Source organism: Pyrgilauda ruficollis, unplaced genomic scaffold (genome assembly GCF_017590135.1).
Source record: "Pyrgilauda ruficollis isolate IOZ18807 unplaced genomic scaffold, ASM1759013v1 scaffold14, whole genome shotgun sequence".
Lineage (NCBI taxonomy): Eukaryota > Metazoa > Chordata > Aves > Passeriformes > Passeridae > Pyrgilauda > Pyrgilauda ruficollis.
In genome coordinates this window covers 1,883,809-1,903,838 of record NW_024512543.1, presented here as the reverse complement: position 1 = coordinate 1,903,838, position 20,030 = coordinate 1,883,809, and the positions used below count along the sequence as shown (strand labels likewise).

At 37.1% G+C, this 20,030-nt stretch overlaps 1 protein-coding gene across 1 annotated transcript in view; it reads left to right on the top strand.

The window, feature by feature from the left end:
• The first annotated feature begins 244 nt into the window (after positions 1–244).
• Positions 245–20,030, top strand: part of FMN1 (formin 1) — a 125,396-nt gene continuing 105,610 nt past the window's right edge. The window contains exons 1-2 of the mRNA XM_041459992.1: positions 245–1,636; positions 3,709–3,826. Of these exons, the coding sequence (XP_041315926.1) occupies positions 245–1,636; positions 3,709–3,826 (1,510 nt within the window). The remainder of the gene's footprint in view (positions 1,637–3,708; positions 3,827–20,030) is intronic.

Sequence of the window (20,030 nt, the reverse complement as noted above, 5' to 3'; positions counted from 1 at the left end):
CCTGCTGCTGCTCCCTTGGCGGAGCGGGAGCCCCGACGGCCGGGGCGGAAGGAGCGGCGGGGCGGCCCGGCCGGGAGCGCGGGGGGCCGGCGGCCTGCGCGGGCCGGGCCGGGCCGGGCCGGGCTGGGCCGCCTGTTGCAGCGCCGGCAGCCGGCCCCGCCGGCAGCCTGAATGCGCGCAGCAAGTGTTGGCTCAGCAGGCAGCAGCACTGCTGCGAGCCAACCTATTCTCTACTTCACGCAACATGGAAGAACATAATGGGATGCCTGACTGTAGTCAGCTTTTAGACCTGAAGAACACAGCAGAAAGCGACTCTGACCCACTCACTACATTTTCTGTGAAAACGCTGTTTGGATTTACAGCTAAGCTTGAATCTGCAGCTCCCAAGGAAGAAACACTGCTTAAACAATTTCAGCCTTTGCACAGCAATATAAATACTCACGCTAACACCTGGCATGAGAGGAATGATAATGGATATAATGAGGACTCAGAAAATCAGCACAGCGTGGATAGTACCAGTGGCCAAGCTGACCCAATGTCTGACAGGCAAGCAGGCCTGGAGCTGGAGTTAGCTGACCAAAATGAATTACTTCTTCAGCATTTGGGGTTTGTTCAGACTTCTTTGTCTGAATCTGACAGTGATGACAAGGATGCTATTCTTGTGCAAGGTACTTTGGTTCATACAACAAGTGACACAGAATCGGACACGGAGAATAAGGACCTAGACACCGATGAGAACAATGCAAGCAAATATGGGCTAAAAAATGCTGCTTTGTCTGCTGAGGCCTTGGACAACAGCAATCTACATAAGGAAGAGTCAGAATCAGAAGGGTACAGCAACAGTGATGACACTGTGGATACAGATGACATTGAGTTACACCCACCATTCTCTAAGCAGCTCCCAAAAGAGCTGGATGGTATTCTACAGTATGACTCCAATGGAAAAGACAGAATGTTAATGGATGAGCAATTCACTCATTTGCTTGCTACAGGGGAATGCCCTCAAGAACTTTCAGATGAAGAACAAAGACCTTCCGTTGATAATATATCACTCCAAAAAACAGCACTGGCTGAAAAGACTTTCCAGCTGCCTGCTTTCTTCAGTGGACTACGTGTCAGGAAAAAGGGACTAACCACAGAAGATGGGGAAACTGTTACAGAAATTAAACCAAGGGAGAATGATTTAGCTCTGCTTAAATTACGACAGCCTGTTAAGAAATCCAGTATTGCATCAGGTTTCACCATTAAAAAAAAATCATCTGAACCTAAAGCAAATCCCACTTTCCTAGAACAACTCTCACACTTGTTAAACATAGACGTCTCCAAGAATGAAGATAGAACTGAGGACTCTGGTGAGGGATCTAGTGAGACTGTGGACAGCGATGAAGCTCAAGAGAACAAAGCCTCCAGCAAAAGAGAACCACGATTTCCCTCTGAGGAGATAAAATCAAGCCCTGCTGAATCTGCACTGGATGCCTTTAAAGCCTTATTCACGCGACCTCCCAAGAAAGAAACAACTGCAGATACTTCAGAGCTGGAAGCCCTGAAACGCAAAATGAGAAATGAAAAAGAGTCCTTGAAAGCTGTATTTGAAAGGTCAAAATCAAAACCTGGGGATGGAGCATCAGACAAATCTGTAGGTTGAATTACTTTTTCTTCCTAAGGTCTGGAAGTAGAAGGATTAAAAAAATAATTTCTTGTTTAAATATTTTTGGTGGGGACTTGAGATCAAAATGTCACAATTGCTTCTCTTTTGGAAATCTCAAATTTTAGATTCTCAGTCAAGGAAATCTTGAGGCTAATTTGTCAGAATATTTGATCATCTGCAGTTGAAGCAGAATTCGGCCACAACTGATGGCAACAGTAAAAGCCTCTCAATTAGAAGTGAGAACTTAGCAGTCAGTTTCTGATATTAAAAGATCTCCACATAACAGTTCTCCATATGTTAATTATGGCTTTAAATCAGTTTGATGCTGCAGATATTTACTGTAATATTATTTAACAGTTTCTGAATCTCACTCTGTTTTCTTTCATTGAGTATTTTATTTTTATAAGTAGTGTTTCATTTTACCTGTAGGAATAATTGTATGATAGGAGTTGTTTTAAGAAATTATGGGTGATTTTCAGCTCAAGACCTAGAACAGGAGGTTTTATTTTCTTGTTTACATGCATATATCTGGCTTTTCAAATATTGATAAGCATTTAACCTTATCCCGGTGTGACTTAGTGATTTCAATTAGACAACTCAAGTTTTTGATTAATGTAAGTGTTTGCAAGGTTAATGCTCTTAGGCATATGGAGATGTAGTTATTATATTTAAAAAAAAAAGCAATGCAAAGTTTTCATACATTCATAAATGACTTTGAATATGATTTGAACTCTTTAATTAAATGAGTAACCTTTGGGTTGGCATTCCCCCAACCCAAAATTCTTACAGCCACATCTTTGGCAGATGTAATCAGCCCAAGAGACTATTGTTGGCTGAAAGGGCAATTACTTGAAGGATTCCACTTTCAGGATTGGACCTTAAACCTGAAGCTACTTAAGCTAATTTTCTGTGTTGGTTGTACTCTCTTTCAAATTTTTATTCTTACATAATATTAAAAGAAAACATGTAAAAAAATCCTGGTCAACACTTGGGTAGACTGATAATACCAGTTTGTAGTAAATGACCTATGGGGAGGAGAAAACAGGTATTCATTGGCTGTGGAATGTACAGCAAGTGCAGTCTGAGTGTGCCCTTCCCATCCCTGGCTTGCTCCTTCCTGCTTACACCAGTCGCTGTGCTGGCGTCAGCGTTCCTGTGGCTCTCAGCAAACCTATTTGGGAAGCTGTCATCACGCACAGCGAGGGAGGAGGCACAGGAGTCAGCAGAAGTGGCTTTTATAAATGTCTGCTTAATGTCCGCTCCAGTGCAAATCTGTATTTTCTCAGGGCAAAGCCCGAGCCCAAGGGTCTAGCCATCCCTTTCCCTTGCTCCTGTGGGCCGTTTATGGGGCCATTTTCGTACAGGGTTTCACTGTTGTTGCAGTTGCGTCTATGCAGTTACTTGTAGTAACATGTTGAAAATCAGATTACAGAAATATTGGAGATATAAAAATCCACCAAAAAAAATCCCTCTAAAAGAATGCTTGTTTAGTGGGTCATTCCCCCTCCACCCCTTCCCCATTTAAAGAGTTATTTTAGCATTCCAGTTGACAGTGCAGTCCCATTAACAGCTGCAGCATTACTTTGATGTGGCAGTATTACCTGGTATGTGGACTGAGCAATCTGCAGGGGGTGGGGCAGGAATTTCATGAACTAGCTCTGCTTCCAGAAAATTATATTGTCAAATGATGTCTTAGGTGAATTGCTCTAATGTTTACTTGTAAGAGGAGCACACTATGGAATATTTCACTCTGGAAGAAAGATACAGGGAAAAGCCCTAGCATTCGTGACCACCTCTGTGGTTCAGACAGGTCTGCAAAGTGATGTGAACAGTTTCAACAAATCACTGCATGTCACATGCGTTATGCTACTTTCCTCCTCAAAAATATTTTTCTACACTGATTTATTTGTGTCGCCTCCAACCAGCTGAGCACTGTATCAATCAGTAGAATGAGACAGATAGTCATTCTGGAGCACATGTGTAGAGCTGAGCATGGCAGTTGCCATTTGGAATCAATTGATACTGCAGACTTCAATTTTTTTCTTGTGTAATTTTAACAGCCTGACCTCAGTCCCTCAGAGCAAGATGACAAGACTCCAGGGAGACTCCAGACTGTCTGGCCGCCACCAAAAGCAAATCATGAAGAAGTAAAAGTAGGATTGAAGTACACAGAAGCAGGTAAAACAAAGAGGTGAAGCATTTGCAGAAATTAGTTTCTGACATTTTTAATCTTGTTTTATACAGAGATGGTGATAAGTCACAGTATTTTCTTATCTGGAGAAACAGACCTTATGTTTTGTATGTGTGGTTTACTGCTATTTGTTAATTCTGCATCTGATTTTTAAATGTTAATGACTAAATATTGTAGAAAATTGCCTGTACAAAGTCATGAGGAAAGAAGTGGGTTTTCTTGATAAATTAGGTTATCCATTTCCAATGGTATTTTGTTCAAATGAGTGACAGATTGGTGATAGTAGTTGAGTGACTGTCTTTTCTGATGCCTGGGTGCAGGGAGCAGCCCCCTGCTGAATTCTGGTCTGGCTTCTTCAGGTACTGTCCAGAATGAAAACAACACCATTATTGCAACATGTGTATGAATAGAGGAATGCTCATATCCAGTCAGGCCTCTTCTATAGCTATCCACACATATTGTCCTATGCAAGTGCATGAAAGGGTATGTCCAAAGTGCAATGCTAATTATCAGATAAACTTTCCACCGAAAACTATTTCTTGGGGTTTTTTTTTTGTTATTTAGATATTTACATAACATACTTATAAGGGAGAAAGTGATTATTTTAGCCACCACAACTCTGGTTCAAATTTATATTCTTGAATGTAAAATAGGAAGTCCTTTATATTCAGAAATTAATCATAAACTGAGGACTACTCTGAAATATTAAAGTGAAAGACAATAGGCCATCTCTTCTTCAGGTACCTGGAGATTTTAGAAAATACCACCTAGAAAGCATTAAGTGGAACTATAAAAAAAGTTTTTATACTACTTTGCTGTGAGAAATTGTTCAGGGTAATGCTGTGTGGTTCTTTCTAATTCCAGTGGATATCCATCTGACCTTGTATTTGAGAAACAGTACTCCTATATGTTCTATCTACTGCTTTTTGTTGTTTAGTCACTCTCCCTCTTTTTTCGGTTTTTTCTGCATTAATATTTATTTTTTTGTAACGTGGGAATAATACTGGAAGTGTTCAAGTTGTTGGAAGATTGAGAAAACTTGGCTTGAGGGAAACAACGTGGTTCTAATATACAGAATTGAATTAAATATATAAAATTGAATTTATGGTTCATCTGATTGGTCTGAATCTGGGAGTCTTACTTAGATGACCAGGACAGGTATTCAGCTGTTGGCAAGTTGGTGTTACTCTTAGATTTTTATTATAGGCTATATGCTTGCTATATTTAATTTTACCCAAACAAATATTTTTCCTTCTAATGACTGTAATCATCTGTGGTGAAACATATGCTTAAATAAAGAAAGAAAACTGAATTAACAAAAGCTCCAGATTCTACTACTTGTAGAGGAATTAGGTCATGCTTTCTTGAAATTTGAATAGGAAAGACAGACTGGCTTAGAGCCCATGTAAATTGTTACTCTTGTTACTGTGATATTTTGGGTGGTAGTGTCATCAACATGTTGATGGTTTGTTTGCTAAGTCAAATTTTTAAAGACCAGATTCTGCAGTTCATTAGTTGCTCCAGCGTCTGGCAGAGGGATTTGAATGAAAACAAACCGCTGGTGATTCAGCTGGGATGAGGTGGAAGCAGTGCTTTTGAAGGAAATAGGCAAAGACTATGTTTGCATGTTAAGGCTAGGTTAAGTCTGCAGTAAAGTTATAGGTGTGCTGCAGAGATTGGCAGGTTGGTTTCTTTCAGCTGCTCAGGGATGCCCAGAAAGCCGTTGTGAGTTGCACATGATGGATCACTTAGATTGGCTGTTCTGAGGACTTGTTCTAAAGCATTGTGCACAGAAATGAAATTATAGAGTCTCCTACAGGTGAAGCGAGGTGCTGTTCATGAGTTGTGATGATACAGTTATAGGAGTATGGTTCATATTCAGTGTTGGTCTTATTGCTGGGGTTTGTGGGTTTTTTTATGAATATGAACGTGGCAATACATCAAAACTTCTAAATTCACAATCTTCTCTCTGACAGTAGTAGGTACCTTCAAAGTGCATGTGTATACTGGCATTTCCCCTCATGCCCCTCCACATCCAAAATTCCCTTCCAGCCACCAACACCTTAGAAGTTTCTTGACCCCCCTTTAAGAAGTGGGCTTCTTAAAAATAAGCTATAATGCAGGTTAATCATCTGCATTATTTAAATTGACTCATCTAAACCAGTAGTCTTGTCCTGACTACTAAGAAAATTCTTGATCTCAGAATAGAGTTCAAAAATTGTGTGTGGCAGGGATGTTTGTGATTCTAGTCTTCCTCTACTGATATTGCTGTATCCATATATTAAAAAATGCTAAAGTGGTTTGTTTTATTAACTTTCAGTCAATAATTTCTGTTAGTGTTTAAATTTCAGTGATTAAGGGTTTCATCTACCAAAACAATAGGAATGTATATAAAAACAATAATAAGAGGATGAATTATTAGGTAAGTATTCATTTAGCACAACTTTATTTTAGGCTTAGACAAAATATATGTTCATATCCAAAGATAAATTTGTCAACATTTGTCTTTGTGCTTCTAACATGGTACATGAATATATATATATATATATATATATATATATATATTATGAGGTAGCATGTTTGTTTTTTTCATTTGTCATGATAAAATAGGATTTAAGTATGACTGAAAACTTGAAAGTTGGAATACAGTAATCTTTTTTGCAGTTCTGCACTGTGTCTTTGATTTACTTTCTTCATCACCATGCACTATGACAACTGTGATGGGAAGGTAGGGATATAGAGGAATACGGGGATATATTCCTGTCTTTTTGATCTTTTTCTCACCTCCTTGTCATGTTTTTCCTCATTGTTCTTGTTGCCTAGTGGAAGCAAGAAATTCAGGCTTAATTTGGCCTATGCAGCAGACATCACAATGACTCATAGCAGCTTGGAGGAGTAGCTAACTCCCTCCTGAGGCTCACAGTCTGGCTTGATGTGTGGGAAAGGAACTGAAAAGCAAATGGACATAACAAGGAACACGTGTGTGAGGCTGGCTAGGTCTGTTAGGAGTATTAGAATTGAAAGAAGTTAGGGATACAACTGGGCACCAGGTTTTTTTTCATGCATTGTGCAGTCATAATGTTGTCTCCTGCAGTATCCGAATCTTGTGTTGTTAATTTTTAATTGAATGGATGATGTTGCAATATTTTGGTTTAATTTATGTTTTCTTAATTCTTTAATGCATGTGTTTCCGTAGAGCAAGTGACTGTGTTGTCAACTGGCTCTCTGTAATTAGCACAAGCTGCTTGCATGATTCTCTAGAGAAACTGGAACTTCTTTGAAGTGTGTCTAAAATAGCTGAAGTCCAGAAAGTCTGTACTACATCTATGTCCTGGAAGACTAGAAAAAGGGTACTTTAGTTTAGAGTTATTCCATGGAATCAAAGACGTTTCTGTGCATATATTTTTGGTCCTAAATTTCTGTTCCTCTGCTTTAATTTTAAGGGGTTTTTTCGTTTTTCCTCCATAATTCTTGGAGAGACTTCTCACATTTTTGAGCATTAACTCTGACAGAAGGGTAGATATGTCAGCCATTGTGTGTGGTGAAAATACCTAGCCAGGTAGAGATAAATTCGTATCTATACTGAAGAAATTCATCTGTGATACTACTTCACATTGAATCCACATATAATGAATATCTCAACTACTGTGTATGACTTGGTCAGCACTTGCAAACACATGTCCCAGAAAAGGAGTTCAGGCATGGGTTCTGCAGCTCCTGAAACTACTTACGTTTGAAGAACAGTCTCCACATTAAGGTGGTATAGATATACAGATTCTGTTATTCCTATTAACAGTACCATTTCAGCCTTCAGGATCAAACTAGTTCTCTTACATACAACTGAGGGAGTTTAGTCTTTTGCTTAGCAAAACAGAAATGTAAAAAGTTATGAGAGAGAGAAGTATTTGACATTCCTGTGGGAAAAAGTGTTAAAAAAGCCACTTGGAAAATTAATTAATATATTGAGTTTTTTTTTTTTTTTCATTTTTTCATTCAGTGTTTTCTTTTAAATTCAAATTTAAAACATTTAAAAACTTAATTTTCTCACACTCTGTCTGTTCATCTTCTTTAAATCTGAAGTGAGGTAATGCTGTGTCCATGGTGCCACAATTTCTAGAACAGTCTGTGAGGATGTAAGCACAATTTCAGGGTAAATTAGAAAATCAGGAGGTGCCTGATAAAGGTCTTGTTAGACAAAAAATACCTGGGTAAATGGTGAATGAAATACAAAATAGTGGCAGAGGTTTATTGCTAAGTCTCAAATAAATCAAATCCTTGATTCCCTATACTCTTAGCTCCCAGCAAGAAAATCACTTTATGGCCATGATGTAGGTCCATATGCCCTAAATGCAGGGAATAACCAGCTTATGTGAGAGAAAGAGTGGCATGATGGTTGGAACAAAAGGATGAGAGATAAGAGCATGATTTCTTATCTTTCTTAAACATAAGCTTCCTTTGTGGCCTTGAAAAGTTTGTTTTTAACAGAAAGACTATGTTTGCTGTAAAGTAGCCCGAAGAAAGTTGTTGTGACAGTGGCTATCAACAGTTGGTTTCATCCAAAGTAAAAGAAAAAGAACAAAATTTTAGTAATTTAGGTATATTTCATTTCAGTGTGGTGTTAGTTCTAATCTAGTTAGTTAGATACTGTTAGAAATTTTACTGTAGGGAATTAGATCAAGCAGCAGTATAGCAAACAGCATATTTTGCGTTGTTTCAAGGTAGTGCTTTTGTGATTGAATCACTGATCAATTTGATGTGACCTCAGAGTGCATAAAGTTTTTGTAAAATATTTTACTACATTTTACTGCATTTATTGTGTAGCATGGCGGGTGCATATAATTTGGTGTTTCATAATCAGACAGATACACTCGTGTGGTTTTGAGAAGCTGAGGGGTTTATTACAAGCCAGATTTTGGTAACCATACTGTATTCTAGAATAACAACGACATTTTCCCTCTTACTATGATAGCTAAAGCTGTGATTTGGTGGATTCAGAAGGTATTGGGCTGAGATTTACTTTGAAAATACTAACAAAAACCATGCTCCAAAACAATCAAGCAACAAAAATACCCTTTGCTTTTCCCTCCCCACCTCAGCTGACAGTCATTCATACTGTGCCTCTTGAGACAGGAACAAAAAGATAGGCACTTGTGGATGATGAATATTTGTTGTTAAGATGTTTGTGTTCCATTTTCAGTCCTTTTGCTACTTTCTGGAATGGCTTCAGGAAAGTTTTGGGAACCTTTCCAAGTTTCAGTTAATCCATCCGTAAAATTAGAATAAGAATTCTGACCTATTTTTCAAGTCAAATTAAATTCCTTTTCTCTTTATAGGCTCTTAGCATTAGGTAGAGATGCAGAATAGGAAAGAATATTGACTTTTCAAACTTAAATCTAAAGAACAAAGCCCAGACCAACCCCACAGTTTCAGAATGGTAACTGTATCTAAGGCCATGGGATAAAATGTCCATGCCTTCCCATACGCCAAGGATTATATTTTTACAAGGTGAGAGGAAAGAAGAATTATGCTCCAGTTTTTCAGTAAAAATGGTTGCTTTGTTTTTGTGATACATACTCTGTGTAGAAATGCAGTAATTTTAGGAGACCTATTGTTTTTGAGTGTGGGTGCATGTTTTGCAGCAAGTGCCTAACAAGGACAGGTTTTACAGAATCCAAAGCCATGTCTAGATACACATACCTGTGTAGCCATGGATACTAGCATGCTTAAGATTCACATACAGAACAGCTTTAGTCCACTTGAAGTAGAAAGCTGATTTCTAAATTTAATATTTTCCTAGTGAGAAGATTAATCTGTTGCCTGAATATAATGAAGGCAAATTGTGTGAATTATTTCTTTTACTGTAGTTTTAATTTTGAAATATAGACTGCACTATGCACCTGAGCAACCCAATTTTGCCAAGGTCCAAAAGTCACGGGGTTTTACGAGATGATTCTTGTTATATAATTGAAACACAGTGAAAGAGCCATTGTGTACACAAGAATGACATTGTATTTTATTTCCACAGTTCTGTTTTGAAATATATGAAGCCCTTTGTGTAACAGAAATGCCTCTGAGTTTTACTGAATTCCCTTTGCTGTTCTTCATTCTCGCTGTTCACTTGTTGTGATGCTTTCTGAAAATTTGCACCTGCATTTAGAACTGCTGTTTGGATTTCCTTTTAGATAAATTCAATATTAGCCTTGCCAGGTTTGCTCCCTCTGCTATGGCACAGACACGTACTCCGTAATAAATCTGTTCCTCAAGTGTGCTGTTAAAAGAGTTACTTGTTTACCATATTGCATTGGTGAACATGCTCCTGTAATAGATTGGTTTTGTAAATACAAAGTAGGATGTTTATTGAGAAAGAATTTGTGTTGAATGTCCCCAGCAGCAGTACCTCTAGTGTTGCCTTTCTGGCAGGGTGAAATGACAAGTGAAACTATTCATCTCTGCTATCAGGTAAATGAGCTGTAACTGTAACCCCGCACAGCTGAGGAATGGTCAGGCAGATAAGTTACTCAGGTGACTGCTTTTGAATAGTGCTTTATACTGCTTTGCAATCAGGAAGAGGAGTAACTATTTTCCTCATTTCCATCACAGACCATCAAGGGGGTGCTGGTTTTTCCATAGGAAGCTGGTTTTTTTGTGGTACAGTTCTATTATTCTTAGGGAATTCAGAGACTATTGTTAAGATACTTCATGTCCTGCAGCAGGTTTACTCTGGTGTCTGTATTATTTAAATATCTGGTCAGTATTTGGATACTGGACTATTGGATTGTTTTGGACTGTTTATTTTCCACAAGTCCATCTTCATTCAGATCCTTTTCTCATGTCTGCCATATTTTCATCATACTGGAATCTTTAAGGTGCTGAGAATTTTTGAAAATTTAGGTTTGGAGGGTTCTTCCTTGTCTTAAAAATGAAACAAAAAAATCCCAAAACAAAAATTAAGCTCAAGTGAAGGATATCTCATTTCCCAGTCTGTGTGTTTGGCATCCTTACGTGTAAGGAATTATGTCTGTAAAAGAGTTCAAGTTCAGTGGTAACTAAAGAAGAGAGGACGGATAGGAATAGATGGAATGGGGTTGAGGGAAGGAGTATTAGAATCGTGCTTTCAAACAACATGAAGTATTATTTTATCCAATCCTCTATCTCTAAAAAGAAGGAAATTTTGTGAATTTCTTTGAGCATAAATAAATTTTAATTTCCTAGTTATAAAAGGATGCTTAAATGCGGCAATGCTTTATAAAAACCAGTCCAAGACTGAACAAATTAGATTGTGGAAGTTGCTCTTGTGTATTTTTATTGAAAGAAAAGCCTGAAAATTTGCTGCTGTTTTATGACTGTAGCCTGAGAGAGCCTGGAAGGTCGCATCTGTAAAAATAAACAAAAAGTAATTAAAAAGTTGTGTAGCTGTGGTGAGTAGGTTCCCTTCTGACACCTGGTGGTTAAAGATGAGAACTACATAGGGAAATAGAGGAGGAAACAAATGCTGTAGTAAAGGGGAGTATTGAAAATGGGACCAAGGGTTACCACACAGGGAGAAAACATTAAGAAACCCTCACTATTCTGAAATTTAATGAATCAGTACAATTATAAGTTAATGATTTTCTCTATACTACAGGGTATGGTACATTTCAAGAAAGGTAGATTGCACTCATGTTTTCTAGCTTTTGTTCTCTAATTACCTTTAAATTGCATTAACATTATTTTGCATGTTTCCACACAACAAGTTTAATATGTACGGCTTTTTACAAAAATGACTGTACTGACCAGAAGTGGCTATATATGTAATTTGACTTCAAAGCTTCTGCTTTCTACATGAAGTTTTGAGATTATGGCAGAGAAGTTTCCTAAATTGGTGTGTAAAGTTTGAGGAGTAACCCATCTACTTGAAATGTGAGTTATGGAGATTTCTGTGGGAAAGGTTTTCGTGTAAGATTTTATTTTAAATTATTTAAGTAGGTAAGTTGTTTTATTACCAAAGAAGAAAAGGTAATTCTTGCATTGCACAGTTGCAAACACAATAGAATAATATAGAATAATATTTGAATGTATGTATTTGCTTTTTGCAACAGTTTTGAGGAATGAAAATTTCCCTTTGAAACATTGTGACCCACCCTATCCAATATTTCTGGGGCTGTAGGTCGAATTTTCAGGTCACCAGATTGACCAGCGAATGCTTGTATCTTTTATTTTAGACATGTTGGTGAAGAGTGCAGCACTGTCAGTATTATAAGATTTTCATGAGCATGTATTGAGTACATTTGTTGCTTTGTGTTCAGAAAAGTTCTGTGTGATGATAAAACTGAGCATACATTAGACATCTTGATTATGTAAGTTGTCCAAAACATCCAAATTTTATTTCATGTTCAGTTTTCTCTGCATTAGGAAAAGCACACGTGCTTTAGTGTGTATTTTCTTTGCAAAACAGTGAAGCATGCCTCATACTTTACTAATGATGAGGAATATTTTTTGGTTTTATGTTTCATTTCTCCCACCTGGTGGCATATTTTGTCTGTCACATATGTCAGCAATATCCGTCACTGCTATTGCACAGTCTAAAACTTTCTTTTTTAGAAGCATGTTTTGGAAATGAAAAACAAAATGAGGAATTCTTCAGTGTTCCCACCCCAAACTTCTGTCTTCTAATCAGATTATATGGAATTAATCTCTCAGAAAAGTCCAAGCTTTCTGATCTGCTTTGGTCTCCTTCCCTTACCACACAACAGGAAAATACAATAATGAGAGAGCATGATTGTTATTTCCAATTGTAAGTCTTGAGGAATGAATAAAATCAGCATATGGTGTTCTGTGTATATATCAAGCTGAGAGCTTTACAGAAATATTTCTAAGTGTATTGGGTTTGTGTGGCCTGTTTTTGGTAGCGTGGTGTACTACAGAGGTGGCTTTGTTTTCATAGTGTTACTGCATGTGGCCCATGGTTAACCAAGGAGCATCCATGGGATATTTTTACATGATAGAAATTTATTTAAGTACTTGCTATTTGATTTTGGTTTTATTTGATAGACTGAACTACTGTTTAGCAACACTTCAGAAATTCAGCAGTTCACAAGCAGTTCATAATTTTTTGCAAGACAAAATAGCATAAGGGGGAGCTTATAATTGACTTGCAAATACCAGCTCAGTTGTATAATTTTAGTAATGAATGAAAAGCAGGGGGTGTGCAAGACTCCCTGCTAGAATATGAAGCTAATGAGTGTAAAATACAAGTTCTCTGAGTGAAGCTTAAATACAATCTTACTTATGCTTTTGTCTCTAGCTCACCTAAAGCTTTACAAGGAGGGACCACCAGGTGGGTGGAACACTAATGTTGTCTGTCTCTGTCTAGTCTTTGGTCTCTTTTGTTACCATAAAGGTAGTATTTATCTTTCCTTGATGGAATAGAAGCGGTAAAGGCTGAGTGTGCTATATCTACCACTGTTAAGAACTAAAAATTTGGTAAGACTACAGAAATTCTATAAGACATCAGGAACTGTTTTCATAATTCTATTTCATGGTACTTCAGTTTCAGTGGCTGCTCTCCCACTAAAGTGAATGGAATTTAGGTTAATTTCTTCTTAATCTCACATTAGACATGTTATAATTTGGCAGTGGTTTTTTTTCTCAAGTCTTTGGAGCAAAGACAATAATGAAAATTAGCGTGATCGTAGATCTTAACATTAGAGTTATGGAAAACTATTTGGACATACACTGATCCTTATTCAGAACAAGAGCACATGTAAGGCTGACAAAGAAATACAGTAAAATCCCATTGACAACCATGTAAGGGTTAATTAAATACTAACTGATAATGTCATTAGTAATTATGGAATCATTGAATATTGAGGGATTGGAATGGACCTTAAAAATCATCTAGTACCAACACCCCTGCCGTGGGCAGGGCTACTTCCCAGTAATGAATATGTAGGGTTGTCTTCTGAAGGAAAAGGAGGTTCAGTTGTCCTTTAAGAAAAGGAATTAACGATATTGACCTTATTTTTGGAAGTTTATTTCACCTAAAACTGCTGCTGTGTCTTTGTTTTCTTGCTCAGTTTTATATCCACCAAGAGCAGGACATGCAGAGCATTGGCCATTTTTGGTTTTTAATTGAAGCTTAAGAAAGACATTTTGAACCAGTGCTCATGACTCTGAAGCTCCTTTTAAGCAGCTCTTTTGAATTATCAAATGATAGAATCTTAGAATAGTTTGGGTTGGAAGGGGCTGTAAAGATCATCTAGTTCCAGCTCCCCTGTTAGGGCCAGGGACACTTCCCACTAGACTAGGTAGCTCAATATCTCATTCAACTGGCCTTATCATTTTTGCAGTTGTTTGTTGAAGTAACTGGCAATATTGAATAAGGCATGTTTCAAAGCATTTATATTTTTCTGTGTATGTTTATTCATTGGGTAATTTCCTGTTGTTGTGCTTTTCATAGAATTACAAAATAACAATCTGCTGACTTAAAACTTTGTAAGGATTAAGATTTGGTTTTGTTTGGTTTTTTTTCTTGATCCTTTTTTTGTAATTGAGTTCGGAATACTAGATGTTGGTGAGGATTCAGTGTGATTATCTTATAAGATTTAAAAACAAACCTTATGACCGGGATAAACTCTTCTTACATTATGTCAGTGAAGAACTACTTCTTAATTCTATGACAAAACACCATTTAGATGATGATGTGAGTAGACATCATATTAGAAGAAATAAATCCAAAGTACTTTGAAGCCCTTCTGTTCCCTTTGAAGTTTCATAATGACAGTCCAATCATGTTTGTCACAGCTGCATGGATACTTCGTAGGAAATAAGACAGTGTTAAGACAATTTTGCATTAATTAAAGTAACTTGTATTGGAACTTAGAATTTCCCTGCACGTGCCATTAGTGATCTTGGGTTAGGGAAGTTATATTGTCTGTACAGACTGCCATTAAATGGAACAGTCTGGTCTGAGACATCTTTCTCCCTCACAACTCAATTGCAAGCATTTTCTATTTCCCTCATGTCCTAGTTTCACGCAGGACCCTAATGTTATTTGATACCACCTGACATCATTGTTAGGAGTGGGGAGAAAGGGACTCTGGCTTCTGGTCAAAAAAGCATGGCAGGAGAGGGGAAGCCATGCTCCATTGTTCATTGTCTCAGCGTCCAGGGTGAGCATTTTTGCATGTGAATCAACCTCTGTCTTACGTACTTTTGTTATTAATATTGTTGCCATTACTGTTCGTTTTCTTATCTCATTGCTGTTTCCAGTAAACTGTTCATATCTCAACCTGTGATCTTAATTTCTGACATCTCCAATTCACAACTCCATCCTGCTTCAGCGGGAAGTGAGAGGGAAAGGTGTGTCATTTCAGGGAGTCTTGGTGGAGGCACTGAACTGGGAAGTACCATTCCTAAATCTCACTCAAAGTGGGCTCTTCCTCACAGGACTTTGGTGGTGGTATAGAGTCTTGTAGAAACGCTTAGGAACTTACAGTTAGAGGCCACTTGTGTTATTTCCTGCCTATTGGGAAACCAGGCAAGTGGGCAAATTGTATAAAAATCTCCATAAAAATCTCATGTTTTTCCCTTCATCCTAATGAAACAAATAAGTCAACAACATCCTAAACTTGTTTGTGGAACAGAAAAAGAAAATCCTACCATTCATCTCTTCCTATATAAGTTCTCGAACACAGTTAACAATACTGATCATACAGATACATGGTTCACATTTTGAAGATCATCTGAATTTGTAACTAAAAGGATTAGAGGTGTACTTATTTGGGAATTCAGTGTGTTATAAAGAAATCAGCTGAAACTGTCCATTCAATATCCTTAGCACTTGAGTATTGTAACTCAGCTTTCCTTGTAGAAACCGTAGTCCCAAATGGGCTCACAGAAATTATGGGTATGTTGCCTGGAGACCATGTTTATCCTAAAAGGTCTGGAAAAATAATAAAGCTGAGCAGTTGGGGCAGTAATAATTGATGGACTTGTTCATATTCAGATACCAAAAGCCTATGAATACTAGAATATTCTGCTGGTTTAGATACTTGGTTTTTATGATTGTTAAGGGTAGATTCAAGCAGTCTTGTGTTATACATTTTTTTTTACAAGATCAGCTTTCAGGGCCAAAATTTTAGAAAATGTACTGCTTTAAAAATTAGCCCAATATATTGAATATATCTTCCTTTGTTTCAAGTTATTTTGTATTTAAATTTAAAACTCATGAAGTACAATAACTATTGAAAAGATTGTGCTTTTTGTATGACTTCGTCAGGATAAGCAGCTTTTCTGTATTGCATTACTTTTTTCCCTATATGTAAGTTTTGGTATCTGTCAGCTTTCTGGGTTCCAGGTACTTTTTAATTTAAAAATTGCTATTCAAGAGAATATGAATAAAACTTTCTGGTGTCACACCGATATACTCCTAATGTTCTCTGTGTATTTGTACAGTTTTCGCTCTAGCAGATGTTGATGTCTAAAAGGGTATAGGCATTTGTCCTCTGTTTCACAATGCACGATACTCTGTTGTTTCACACAGTAGATGTTTGTGATTCTATAACAAATTCCATGTCTGATGCTGTACAGCACTTTAAGCTCTTTGTTCACATCGTGACCATCTTCCTTATTCAACCAGTTTGAACTGTTTTGGGTTGTTGTTTAGTTTTTCCATTGTGCTTCAACAAAAATTCTTTTATCTGTTCATATACTATGTTGATGAAATTACAGGACGCAGAGTTACCTCCTTCTTGCACCTGGTAGTTAGTTAAAACACAATTTTATTTCCTTCTTGCAGCCCATTACTTGGGTAGATGTTAATTCCAGGCTTTAACTGCAGTATTTCAAATGTTGTAGTACCTAATGATAAAGGAAATAATGTATTTTCCTGATGGACTGGTATCGTTTTAGTCAATGTTATCTTTATATGATCCATATTGACAACATACTTTAAAATCATGAAGCTGATTTTAGCAAACATGACAGTTAGGGAAGGAAGGTTATCCTGTTTACACTGGTTCTGTTTTTGCGATGTTCAATGCTAAAGTAATTTTTTTAAAATCAGATAAAATACGAATTAGAGTCACTTCTTCCTGCAGTTGCATGTAGGCAGAACCAAATATAGCATGACTGGAAGTTATGATACTTTCTAATATTGATTCTATCAACGGATGGCGGAACAGAATCATGACAATTATGTAATTCATCACTTCAAAAATTGTGTTTTATTTTTTCCCAAGACCCTTATAAGAACATACAGTTGAACAAGGAAATGTGAAATATGTATGCTACTATCAAAAACCATTTAGCAAGCTATTCATTAGGAAAAAAGTAAGACAAAAAACTGTATTAAAATAAAAGTTTATGTTAAAAACTAATGAGATAGCAAGTTCATACCTAGAATAAAACAATAAAACTGGAAAAGTAAGACTTGAGAATTTGCAGCTTATACAAAGTTAGTAGAAGTAGGGAAGACCTGAATGCAAATTTAGCACTCTTTCATCAGAATGTTATCTGCTGGCTATGGCAAAACATGTGAGTAAATGGAAATTTAAGTTTCACAGTAAGTGGCTTCTTTTTTTACAATGAATAATTGATTTATGTTTCCAACAACAACATAGAAAAAGGAAATTTTGCATTTTCGTGTCACTGTATATCTTTAGTCATCACTGAGATCTCTATACAGCTTCCTGTGTACTTTGCCAACTTTCAGATTACTTTCAAAAAATGTTTTAGTGAAACATTTTACAATTACATGATATTATGTTGCTAGCTATCAGCAAATGTAACAAATATTTAAGACTTGTTAATGTATTTCTGCTTCACCTTACTATCTTAGAAAAAATGATCAGTTTTATGAAAGTTTGCTTTAGTTTCAGTAGGTTATAATTATTGATTGCAGGTAGCATCAGGTGGCAAAAGTAAAGTATATGTCCAAGTGGGCAACAGCTTACATGATCTATTATATTTTTCTTGGGATGGCATACTCTCAAAACAAAGGAAAAAGTAGTAAATTAGAAGTAGTAAATAAAAGCTGAGACTCCAAGCTGTTTGGAGTGGAATCTGTGCAATGTGATTGTTTACTTTTTTGCTTGAATGCCCTTTGTAAAGGAGTGACTTTTTAAATTATTTTCTCAGTAACAAAATCCCAATTTGCATGTGGTAATTTTTTAGGATAGGTGCACTTAGCACTTGCAATCTGTTTTTTATCTGATTTGTCTCAAAAGTCCTTAAGAGTAATATCTGCTTAAGGGGAAGCTAAATTTATGCCCCACAGCCACTGTCTTCTTGCAGGCAGATTGGAGACCAGGCAAGTACGACAGGATATTTGTACAATCAGCCTGTACAATGTGTCATAATAAAAGAATTTAAAGCTTCAGCAAATTGACATTTGTTTGAGCGTATCCAGGGCAGCAAAGCTGATGAAGGATCTGGAATATAAGTCCTATGAGAAGCAGCCAGTGGAGCTTGGGTTGTTTAGTCTGGGGAAAAGAAGGCTCGGGGGAGACATTATTGCTCATTACCTGCAGGAAGGTAGTGGCCAGAGGTTGGTTTCTTCTCCCAGTCAACTAGCAATAGCATAAGGCCTCAAGGTGCACCAGGGGAGGTTCAGTTTGGGTATTAGGAAAGAGTGGTTAAGCACTGAAACAGTCATCATCCCTGGAAGTATTCAAAAAATAAATAGATGTGGCACTTCTTGATATGGTTTAATGGTCATGGAGATACTTGCACAAAGGTTGGACTTGATCTTTCCCAACCTTAATGATTCTTTGATTTTATGAAAGTGCAACCCCCCTGACATTGCACAAACTAGGTAAAGAGTCACTTTGTGACACAAGGATCAGCTTGGACCTATAGTGTAGGGTGTAAAAATGAGAGAGCCAGGTGGTGCACGGTATCAGAATCACTGTGAGCACACATTGAAATACACAAAAGTCCAGCTAAATATCAGGAAATTATTTCTCACTGAGAAATCATGTGAGAAACTAGCACAGGTTGCCCAGAGAGGATGAGAAGGATGAAGATTTCTGGAAGAATTTGAAAGCCGTTTGGACATGGTCCTGGACGACCAGCTCTGGGAGAGGTGGGGGTGCAGACTAGACAGCTTCCAGAGGTCCCTTCCAGCCTCAGCCATTCTGTGGTTGGTGATTAGAAGTTTTTCTTCCTGTCAGTCTGGAAGGTCCCTAAGGTAGGGCAGCACAAGGAAGTGGGAGGTGCTGCAGTTCAGCTGCAGCCTTGTGTCTGGCTCTGAGAGCTGCCCTCAGGTGTTCATGTGTCTTGGTTTACAAGGCCAAACGAGTTACAGTGGTTATGTGAGAATCAGCGTGGCTGCAGAGCCATATCAGATTTCTTCAACTCTGGCATTGTTAATTTTTAACCCAGACAAATCACTCAGTGATAGGTTGGTATTTCTGGATTTTATGTGTAGTCTACATAAAATTTTATTTAGTTAAATGAAATTTAAGAATTTAGTAGTTTATAAAGCCTGACTTATATTTTGTTCCTTGTATAGTTCCTTCTGTTAAAATGTTGTTATTGTTTCTTTGCTGTTTTGATTTTTACCACTCTAAGCAGCATCCCAACATCACTGCATAGTTAAAGAATTGATTTTTGGAATTGCATGAATGAAATTATTTTTGCTAATTAAACTCTTCAGCATTTTAATGATTCTGATTGTCATCTCTGTATACAGGCTGTTTTCTTAAATGTTGACTATCCGTGTACAATTGTACTAAATTAAGGTGACCTCACAACACATAGAAAAGGAATGGTCATGAGTTACTTTATATTATGCAAGACCATATTACTGTGATGTGATTTTCATTATAATATCTTGTACAGAAAAATAAACATTTGCTTGAGAATTAAAGTACTTTGCTGGTTGTCAGCTTCTATCCAATAGTTAGTTTCTTCTAGTTAAAAATAATAAAATTAGAAGCTTATGCTGTTGAATGTCAGTTTATTCCATAGCAGACAATCTATTAAATCTGTTACACTATATCAGTTTATGATGCACTTGCTTTTTGGCAGTAGCATGGTTTTAAGAAATTAGTTTTTGATATTAATTCTCATAGCTTAGTACTTTCTAAGCATAGTTTTAAGGAATAAGTAAATAATAAAAGAATTGCTACTCTCTGTCTTACTTCTGCTTTAGAACAAAGCTTAAACAAAACAATCTCTCGAACTTGTTTCAGAGCTTTCAGCAAGAAG